The sequence below is a fragment of the Castanea sativa genome, chromosome 7 (genome assembly GCF_040712315.1).
Source record: "Castanea sativa cultivar Marrone di Chiusa Pesio chromosome 7, ASM4071231v1".
NCBI classification, from domain to species: Eukaryota; Viridiplantae; Streptophyta; class Magnoliopsida; order Fagales; family Fagaceae; genus Castanea; species Castanea sativa.
The window spans coordinates 23622702-23634020 of NC_134019.1; the positions used below are offsets into that span (position 1 = coordinate 23622702).

Sequence of the window (11319 nt, forward strand, 5' to 3'; positions counted from 1 at the left end):
GACTTGTGAATCTTCAAGGCATTGAAGCAGTGAAGATTTTTTTTTTTAATATTTGTTGAATTAAAAACATAATTGTGTCGGTGTTGGAGTTGTGATAGTCTTAGTCTGAGATAAGATTGATCTTGTAATGGGCTTTTTTATTGGCATTTGGTTTGGACCTTGTTAGTGGTTTTATTATAAATTTTTTTTTTTGGATTTTTCCATGGTTTTATAAACCAATATGGTGAAAGAACCAGAAAAAGGACTGGTTATTGGTTTTTTAGTCGAACCGAGATCCGACCGATGGTCGAACCGGTGACGTTATAAATAATATAATTTATAAAATTTTAAATTATATAAATAAAAATATAATAAGTTTATTACTAATAATATGATAGCAAAATGTAAAAACATAATATTTGGTGACACTTTTCGTGTAAATTTAATCAAATTTCCTTAGAATGGGCAATCACATGTTTAATTATAATCATAAGAATAAAATGTTTGTTATATATATATATATATATAATGAATTAATTGATGTTATATAAAATTAAATAAATTTTTAAGTTTATTTAATTAATTAACTAAAACTACTATTTTTTTCTAATCAAAATTATCGGTAAAAGAAAAAAGAAAATTAGTTGTACAATGAAAAAAAAAGCTAAATTTACGTGACTTTGACCAATTAGTTGTATAATATATATTATAATATTTTTGAGAAAACGTAATCATATAATGTGTCAAGTAAAGCAAAAACGAAAAATAAAGCAGTAGTTTAGGCTTAAAAGAATATAAAAGCATGTGGTTCTTTTTGCTTGAAAGACTCTAATATATTATTAAGTTGATCAAATTATAAATCAAAATTTAATTTTATTAGCATAAAAAAAATTCAGAAAATTCTCAAATTTTAAAGGTAGATAAATATAAAATTTTAAATGATTATGTATAAAAAAAATAAAAAATTCAGGCCAAGATGGTCCTGGGACCACCCTGGCCATAAGGTGGCGCCGCCCCTATGCCTATGGCACACACTTCACCTTACTTTTACACTCGCTGCACATCACTTCTCATCACCTCACACACTTCACACAAGTGGGAACCAAAGGTTCCTATTTGTACAATCGGGAGGTCGGTTAAGTAATCAACGTTAAAGCTTCTAGCTTCAATAGAGTTCTAGTAATTTCTAGGCAACAACTTATTATTTAAGGTGACTGTTAACAGCACCTTTTGATATTTTTTTGTCTTTTTCTTTTGTAGTCTTATGTCATTTTTTTCGGTGTGAAGCCAGAGAAAAATATTAAAATAACTAAAAGGAATAGTTTTATGTCATTTTTTTTTAATTATTTAATTTTTTTTATTAAATATGACTCCCTTTGTTAAGCACTTATGGTTAACATTGGCCTATTTTTTTAATTTCTATTCTAACCCATGACAGCTTCTAGAGTATTCTTCTTTTTGTCTCTGTAGTTTCAGTTCTACAATCTTCTAGGCTCTAGCTTATTTATTTCTTGTCCAAATCAACTTCTAGAATGATAGTCAAATTGTGGCTTTGCAAAGTGATGTCTAGAGATTTCTAGAGAGAGAGATTTCTAGGGAGAGAGAGAGCGGTGATGCTTGATGTTTAACAGATTTATATTATTTAGATAAGTAAGAAATTTAAAAGAAGAGTTATAGAAAAATTTAGAAAGTAATATTTTTTATTCGTTGCTCCTTTACAAAGATTGATCTCTTTATATAGAGAAGTGAGATGCAAGACTACAAAAACTAAATACTCATGTAGTACATTAGGTGTCTTATACTAATAGTCAAAAATTAAGAAAGAATCATGACTGTGGAGAGTAAAATGACCCAAGTGGGCATATGGGCCTTTAGGCTCTAGCAAGGAAGGCCGATTTGTTCATAAGCTAGGAATTTGTTAGTATTATGAATCGGCCCATATGCCGAGGGTCCGAGGATACAGCCGAGGGTGAGTTCCTCCTTGGACCGTTCCAAAAAAACTCGGAGATTCACTACAAAGGTCAAGACAGAATTTTGGAAAGACTGTTGGTTAAAAGGGGAAGCCCCGAACCTTCTAGATGCACCAGTGTTAAAGAAAATATCAAGAGCAAAGGCTGCCACCTCCGCATTAAGGACTCTGCACCTACCTCCCTGGCCGCATTAATGGGGAAGTCACTATCCAAAAAGTATCAGGGAAGGAAGTATTTAAGGGGGGTGAAGGCCAAAGAGATGGGGGGTCGGTAACTAAGATAGAAATTAAGAATTGTAATCTTTAAGGAAGAAAGAGAAATAGTAAAGAAATAGTCCTCGGCTCAAGTCCTCGGAGACCCATTTGCAATTATCATTCATTATTTACAAGTGCTTGCTTATAAAAGCCCGTTATCAAGTTTTCAGTACCTTTAATCTAGATTTCAAACCCACACTCTACAAATTTCATTGTTTAAGGCTCATTGGGCTTGAGCCCATAACCTTCTTTGGGTTCAGGTGCAATTGTGTACTTACAATGACTATATGCGTCTAGCTTTCATGACAACATAAAATAAAAGTTTGCACATTAATTAACATGGGCAAATAGTTATATAAATACATGATTGTCATTTTATTGTTTGCAAAAGTCTACGATATTTTTCACATGCTTATTTTATCCCTCAATCTAGATGATAAGGTTATAAATATTCTTCTTTATCTTCTGATAACAATGAAACAAAACTCTCGTTATCATTAATTTGATGTGGTACTTTAATATAATTTGCCAGTAAAGATAACTCCTCATATGGCATGTCAAGATTTTTTCTTGTAGCCATTTCTTCAAGCAAATCTATAGTTTTTTTTTTTGACTAATTTGTAATTGGCGTGTAGTAGATTGATAATAGGGAAACAAATAGCCTTATACCATTTGTTATCATAAGGGTTTAATCCTCTAATTATTTTGCTCTATCAGACAAGTTAATTAGGCTTATTCCCAATAATTTGTTTTATCAACATATGCTGATTCGTGTAAATTAACTATTCTTCTGCCTTTAGCAAGTTCTTCTTCCTTTGTTGTCTTTAAGAACCAAATCTGCTCTAGCAAATCTTCTTCCTTTGTTGTCTTTAAGAACAAAATCTGCGAAGTCGGTATTGAATCATTTGTAAAGTAACTTTTAAACTTTTTTTTTTCTTCTTTAGTGAGGCCTTGGACATTCCAGGTTGCGTACTCAATACAATTGTTAGGGCATGACAATATCTTTGTAACTTTTTCTTTTCCTGATCAGTGATTGTGTATATCTTTATTTCTTTATAACCTTTGCTTACTATATTTCCATCTGGGATGCCAGACATGAAGTGCGTCAAGTCCTAAAACATGGCCGGAAAGTGCAGACAGAGTCATACGAAGCAGACAACTAAATTAAAATCACATATCATTCACATGTACAAAGTTTCGTCCATATTGACCAACCGAAAGACTATGTTTCACTACCAATAGTTCTACACTTCAACTCATAAAGCTAATGTAATATTAAAGAAGAAGGAATTATACTTTTCTTTCTCGCTTCATTAACGATCAAAGGCTTTTAATACAACACGGTCTCCCTATTATCCCTATGGTGGTTTCAACTTTTTAACAACATTCATATAGGCCAACTACCAAAACAAAAACAAAAACAAAAACAACGTTTTCATGATAATCCTTCTGCATAGAAAGACTGGTGTCATAAGTCCTCCTCATGATGATCCGTCTCATCAAAGATCTCCTCCTACACAATCCCAAATTGATTTGTCAGATGCCACCAATGAGATATTGTTGAAAGATATTAAATATATGAGAAATTAAGTAGAAAATGGTCTCTTGTACCTGTAAAAGCTCTTCAATAAGATCTTCCATCGTAATTATGCCAACAGCTTCTTCTTCTTCTGGTTGCTTTGGAAGTGGACTGCCATCAATTTGCAGAATGTCAGAGTAAATGTCCTTTGACCACTTCTTGCTCCTAGAACCACCCTTATTATATGAATTATTCATACTGTTGGGTAAGCTCTTCAACTTCTGGAATGACCTCTTGCTCTTTAAAATCCTCTCTTTGGAAGACATGCCACCATCAATGTTTATTTTCACATCTTTCACTTGATCTATTTCATGAGAGAGAGAGAGAGAGAGAGAGAGAGAGAGAGAGAGCAGTTATAGTTCAAATAATATGAAATTAATAAGCAAAGGATTTCCGTCTTAGGTGCTTTTTCAGACACGTTTAGGCCTAGGAAATCTTCCAAAGGCAGGTTAGATATGAAATTGGTGCCTACTTTCAAGAGGGCTGCTAGGGGTCTGCTCCACTGTTGTCTTGCACCTTCTCACAACAACAGCCATGTGGCTGTGACCTTTCTGAAACTCATTTAATATGTCATATAAAGGCATAGTTTCTGGCACCCTATACCACAGAAAATGCCAAACATCAGTTCATGAGTAATAACGTACATCCAATGCTTCTAGAATACTTTAAATATCACTTTCATTTTAACTACATCAGATGTACTGCTTCCTTTCATCCAACATAAATACCTTGGAATCCTACGTATGGTGACACTCTTTACTGGCGCTTCCTCTTCTGGGTGAATCGTTAACAAATTCTTGACCTAAACTAGTAGAATACAAAATGTTAATAGAAGCATGGATGGAAGGCAGCAGTGAAATAATTACTTGACATGTATCAAAATGGATGAAAAGTGTAAAAAATATATAGATGAACGGATAAAGTACCAAACAAGATACATAAAACATTCTGATTTTTCCAAACTAAAAATTTCAAATGGAATCTAAATGTGTACAGCCTTTTGATGAAAGCGAAAGAACAGACAACCAATCTTGATTATAAGACAATTCCACTTAATCAAGACCATTCATCTAATAACCCCGTTAATTATTGGTAACAATTGAACCCCTAAGTCCTAGTCATCCGATCCCACTCCTTTACCATCATTCACTCAACATCCTATCAACTTTCCTAGTCACCTGAATAAGAGGAAAGGGGAAAAAGGCAGAGGGGGGTGGATTTGATGAAAAAGAGAAATTATTATCCTTTTTTTGGGGTAAGTCTTCTATATGCATATCACATGTGGTATTTAGTGTCATCAACATTGATCCCTCCAAGAAGAAGGGGAAAAAAAATCTGACAAAAACTAACATACTCTTCTTGACCAATATTTGTTTATAAAATCATTCCATAAACTCTAAAATATTTTCTAAAATGCTTAAATTTTTTTTTTTTCTGGTAAATAAAAAATGCATAAGGTAATTGATCAACAGTATACCAGGATAAGTCCAATTATGTTTGTAGGTTGCTCGTAATAAACAGGTACTCTGCTATGCCCTTTTTCCAATATTAGACTCATCAAATCCCTGCATGATTGCAAGTATTTTGAGAAAGCTAATTTATTCAAATGTAACATAACCGATGCAAGATGATTTTCAGTATTATACGTCCAAAAAATCACCTGTCAAGCTTTGCATTGATATCAATTGCAAAAGTATCAGATATGGGAGTCATGGCATCACTAGCTGTTTTTTCAGTAAGCTCAAGTGCTCCAGCAATAATTGTAGTCTCATCATGTGTCAGTTCTCCACCTTTTCCAGCCTATACCATCCAAACATGATTGTTAAGCAGACAGTATAAGTGGAATGGAGCAGGAAGAATTGGGGTAAATAAGTTAATATGCATGACAAGAATTGGATCAGATGAGTCTGAAGGGCTCTTTAATAGAGGAGAAAACTAACAAGTGCAGCATAGTGATTGCATGACAAGTAAAATCAGCACATGAAAAAAGTGGAGTGCATTACTTGGAGAAAAGAAAATATGGGCTCAGTGATGAAAGAAAAAGATGGGGAGAGAAGGTTGAAGAGGGGGGGGGGGGGGTTTGCTTTTAGTTTGAAATTATAGAATATTGGAGCTGTCATACACACCTCATTTCCATGCATATTTACAAGTGTTTTCAACTCAGCTCTGCGAAAAAGAGCTACATGCCCATGTCCCAGCAGACAGTCTAATAGCTGGAAATGCACAAAAAACATAAATAAACAATAAAACTTTAATAATAGGTCGCAACATATAGCTGACATAAATGAATAATGTGCTCAGCATATCTTACCTTGCTGATTGGATATGCAACAGGAAAGCAGATAAAGACGAGAACACGGACAACTGGAGCAACTGCTGCCCCGATTGCCAAACCATATCGAGAACAAACAGATTGCGGTATTATCTGCTTCCACAAATAAAAAGAAAATACTGAACTCAGACACACTTCACTACCAGCATGAAACATACATGTGAATGGGGTAAATTAAAATAACCAGCCAAAACATAAATTCATGTCTTTTAAGTAGTTCTTTTAAAGGAAAATCATATGGATGAAAATTGTCAGCTATCCTGCATATGTGGTAAGTGGGGCTGGGATCAACCATTCAATAGATCCCTCCCAATAAAATGGCCACTTTTCTTAATTGGTCAGGCCTAAAAAAGGCCATCTCAGAAAAAAAAAATTATCCATATGTGCAAGCAATGCATACCAAATCAGACAGACCAACATAAGCCATCTGTCCTGAATTAGCTTTCTTAAAAATACAGAAATAAAGTCAGATAAATACCTCACCTCACCGAACAGAAGAATCAATGTCACTGAAATCAAAATAGCACCCCAAGCCGTAATCAGATGATCAAGAAAAATGGGAAGTGTCTGCCAAAGGAAAAATGATAGACAATATTACCTAATCTTTTGTGATACGTTATGTACATAACTAAATACCTTGCTCAATAAATCTCAATAGTATACCTCCATAGCAGCAGCATTGCAAATTAGTAAGGTGCAAAGCAATAAATGCTGATTTTTTACCACTGGCAATATCTTCGCTGTAATTACAAAGTACAGGAAGTTAGTATAAGTAGTTCGATCACCAATAAACTTCCACTTGAAACAATATCATTCAGATGCATTTTGCATTGACTCATTAAAAAGCACTGCAGAATACTGTAACTATAAACCACTTTCACAACCCACTGTTCACCATCACCTTTATAAGCAAAAATCCCTCAACATTTTCTATAGAATTATGGTAATTATATGTAAACTATGAGTTTGTAAGGTCCATCTAGCACAGGACATACAATAATGTTAAATGCCCATTTATCTTTTTTGAAGATAGACTATTTATTTTTGCCAAGTCAATCTTTGCTCTTTCCCTTCAACTGGCCCATGTTCGCGTAGAGATGATTCATTAAACTTCACAATCAGGAATGTGTAACAATATATTTTTTTCTTGAAGATAATTAAATCAGAAAATTTATTGGATAGGAATATGCAAATTTTTTTAAGTCCTATACATATAGATCAGTCAGTTCTTGAAAATGTAGATGGATTTTATAAAGTCAAAACAGCAAAAGAAGGCCGATTATTAACGTTCAGCATTTTCAATTTGCGCTAGTGTTGTCCTCGTTTATAACTTCTATTCAAATAAGGATCCACAAATCTGTCCAAATTGGGTTTTCTTTGATCTAGCTTCCTCAATGCAACCAACTACCCACACCAAAACAGTCACAAACTCTAAGACATCACAAATATTAATTTGTCCAGCTCAATTAAAATTCCTAGAAAAAAAAAAAAAAAACCCGATGTTCATTTCAGTGACATCGAGCTCATATGATATTCTAAACCTACACAATTTGCAAACTCATGAATAGAACTCCCTCCTATCTTTATAAAGTTTGATTGCCAGCTATTGTAATCGCCAATTACCGCTCAAACGAAGTCAAAAAAATAAAAATAAACAATCCATCATCAAGGAGTTCAGATTCTCAGAATAATTTGAAACCCCAATAACAAAATCAAAATTAAACTAATAGTTTATCTCAGGCTGCCAAACTTTACTATTTTTGAGCCAGAATAGTTTACAATGATTACATCCCCAGTTAAGTACCAATTGAGTAACTATTAAAATATCCAACAATTTATAATTTAAAAAAAAAAAAAACACGCAATTAATTAAATTCAATGTCAAAGTTATCCAAAAACGCAATTGAACTCACTTTCGGTAACAGCTAAAAAAGGAAATTAGCATAGCATATAAATGATCATATCCTTAGAGTGGTCCCACACACAACACAATCAAAAACTGAAACCATTGAATTGAATTGAAGCAAAAAAAAAACAAGAACAAGATTAGGAATGAGTACCAGCGTGTAAGCGATCTCTAGGGGTACCAGACTTAGCGAGAACCTCGAGATCGACGAGGCTCATGGACATGAGCCCCAAGGTTAAGCCTGACATCATTCCGGCGAACATCACCAACAGCACGATTATCAGTATGTGAATGAAGAATTCCGGTCCGCAGCAACTGTATTCCACCGCCATTTTCACTCTCTCTTCACTATTCTTCTAGCAACAACGACTATGGACAACAGTGATGTTAAAAGATCAACTGGTTTCTTCCATTTCCAAAGCTATATAATAGCTTCTCGAACCACCTGGATTCTACAGAGGAAATAGAAAGAGAAAGACAGATCGAGAGGGCAATTTATAGAAAGAAATAGACTGGGCTGTAAAACTAAAAAAATAAATAAAAGTGTGAACAGTTGGCAAATCTATACTGTGTATGTATTTTGCTTTTGCACGTATATATACATACACGTATTAGTATACGGTGTTTAGATGATGAAATGATAATGGCAAGGGAGGGGAATTTCACGATTAATTAGAGTAACTAATGATATGGAGTATGGACAGCGATAATAATCTCACAACATTCTCAAATTAGTATGAGTGAATCTAATACGGATTGAGATCGTGCAAAGATTCTTGTTTATTTTAGTATAAGAATCAACTTTTTATAATTTTTATTTTATTTTTATATTATCACTTTTAAAAAATAATCAAATTATCTATTTCAAACTCTATTCATTAAAATATCAAATTTCCTTAATTTTTTTTTAATTGTTTTTCTTTTTTCACGCGCAACAACTAACATTCTCAAGATATGTAAAGATATAATAAAAAAACAAAATGTAAGATAAATAATGCAAGTGTAAATTTACATGGTTACTATAGTTGTGAATGAATTTTATACAATTATACATAGACTGGTACGAGAGGTTTTGGAAATTAGTTGAGCAAAATGTGGAGCCTTTTCAAATTTTCAAAGATATATTGATTTGAATGCCCTAAGGTTATTATTATTATTATTATTATTATTATTATTATTATTATTATTATTGTAAGGACACGTTTTACACCTAGGCCCAAAATAGAAAAGGGAATAGGCCCAAAAAGCCCAATAAAATGAATTTGTAAAGAGTGGATTATAAACCTAGGTTCTAATGAGTGTAGATATCAATGACAATGGGCCAAGATGACAAAATGATGAAGATGGAATAAATTGTATAGTATAAACTATCCTCGGACTCAAGCTGAGGAGGTCGATTCTTATATTTTCTTCTTCTTAAGGTTAGAATTACAGATATTCTTATGAAGTCTACAGTATTTTTCCTTCTTTTTTTTTTTTTTTTTTTCTGATCTCTTCCTTTTGGGGGTTTCCTCTGCCTTTTATATCTTTCTACCTCTTCTCCTTAACCTCCACGTATGGATCGACTTCTTTTCTTTGATACTTGTCCCATCAACTCATTCCTAAATCCTTTGAAAATAACTGTAAGACTAAGCCATGCTACTCAAATATCACTTCCTCATTAATGTGGCTAGAGAGTTAGCTATAGGGCATTTAATGCGGTGGTAGCAGCTTTCCCTTTAGATATTTCATAGTTTCCTTTTGTCCTATACCCTAGTGGTGGATATCCTAATCAACAGAGTCTTATGGGATGTTGCCTCTAGACGGCAGACAATCCATTCTGACCTTTGCTTAGCTGAGCCGAGGAAGTATTCATTCTCGGACCACCTTCTCGGATGATTATGACCAAACTTTACCTCACTATGTACCAACACGAATCTTTAGTAAGATATTTATCCATGCATCCTCAGACTGCTTTAACATACTTGGATTGGGCCTTGACCCAATATGTATATAAATACGTACTCCTGGACTTATCTCCCCCACAATTATTATTATTATTATTATTATTATTATTATTATTGTTGTTGTTGTTATTATTATTATTATTATTATTCGTACTTTTTAATACGACTAAAAGATGATTTGGTTGGATTTCAATTAATTCCTTTTTAAAAAAAATTAAAGTTCTTATAAATTTTATTATAAAATTTTACAAACTAGTGTGACAATAATTGTAATTAGTGACATGTCAACAAAGTAATAAATGAGTATAAAAAAGTTTATAGACACAAAATTTTGTTGATATGATAGACTGTTAGTGGTAGGTAAAAAAGTTATATAAGTAATGGATCCATATAAAAATTAGTAAAAACTTGTCAATTCAATTAATGTGAAAAATTTTGTGTATGTAGCATTGCTTAATGAGTATTTAAATAAAGACAAAGTTTGGCTACAAACTTAGTTGTAAAAAATGGCTACAACTCTACTTAATATATTTTTATTAGATGTGAATTTTGAAAAATTCATTATTAGATTACATTTTCTTTTTATATCCTCAATATTTGCAAAAAAATTTTTAAAAAAATCAATGATTAATGGTTATATGACCAATCAAATGTTTAAATTTAAAATATTTGTTGTCTACGATTATACATAAAAAATAAGTTTAAGAACAAAATAGTAAATTACATTTTATTAACAAAAAATTTTGCCATGGGTAATAAGAATATAAAATAAAATGAAATCTTACTGTTAAATTTTCAAAATATATAATAATGTTAATTTTTCTAGTGTAAGTTGTAGCAAAAATTTGTTATTTAAATAATTTCTTGTGGTTGATAATTTGTAAAATTTATAATATTTTTTGAAAGTGGAAAAATTTTATACAAATCATATTATATATATATATTTAAATTACTTGTTGTTCGTCACATTTGAATACCTTTCTTCTGTAGGGACCCTTAAAAGGTACGAGGAGGTGGTAAGTTTCACAATTTTTGTGGTATGTAAACCGAACCGTTATGCATATAAACCACACTGTATGAATATGAGTGGGTTGTCATCGACATTCATGTGAGTGTACGTAGTTTCACAATTTTTGTGGCATGTAAACCGAACCGTTATGCATGTAAACCACACTGTATGAATATGAGTGAGTTGTCATCAACATTCATGTGAGTGTATATACTTACATAAATATAACGGTGAAACCCGAATATCATCTTATAAGAGCACTCACAGTAGTGGTGGTATATTGGTATATTGGTATTTTTTAACTCTTCAAACACCAAAAAGCATGCTCCAGCAGTGGAGCTAAA

At 32.5% G+C, this 11319-nt stretch overlaps 1 protein-coding gene across 1 annotated transcript; it reads right to left on the minus strand.

Annotated features, from left to right (window-relative positions):
• Positions 1-3363: 3363 nt before the first annotated feature.
• LOC142605333 (DUF21 domain-containing protein At2g14520-like) lies at positions 3364-8489 on the minus strand. Its single transcript, XM_075776789.1, has 11 exons — positions 8175-8489; positions 6778-6854; positions 6598-6681; positions 6094-6207; positions 5909-5995; positions 5443-5582; positions 5260-5347; positions 4511-4584; positions 4255-4379; positions 3815-4086; positions 3364-3716 (listed from the first exon to the last, which is right to left on the minus strand). Exons 1-11 carry the CDS (start codon positions 8350-8352, stop codon positions 3672-3674), a joined length of 1284 nt encoding a protein of 427 aa, XP_075632904.1. The 5' UTR covers positions 8353-8489; the 3' UTR covers positions 3364-3671.
• Positions 8490-11319: the final 2830 nt, after the last annotated feature.

What these genes read in the sequence shown, in the direction of transcription:
- LOC142605333 (XM_075776789.1), bottom strand. Translation starts at nt 8,352, where the DNA reads ATGGCGGTGGAATACAGTTGCTGCGGACCGGAATTCTTCATTCACATA. An exon ending in ACCATACGTAGGATTCCAAG is followed by an intron (nt 4,380 to 4,510) that starts GTATTTATGTTG and finishes TCTGTGGTATAG; the next exon opens with GGTGCCAGAAACTATGCCTT. An exon ending in TTATTGAAGAGCTTTTACAG is followed by an intron (nt 3,717 to 3,814) that starts GTACAAGAGACC and finishes GGGATTGTGTAG; the next exon opens with GAGGAGATCTTTGATGAGAC.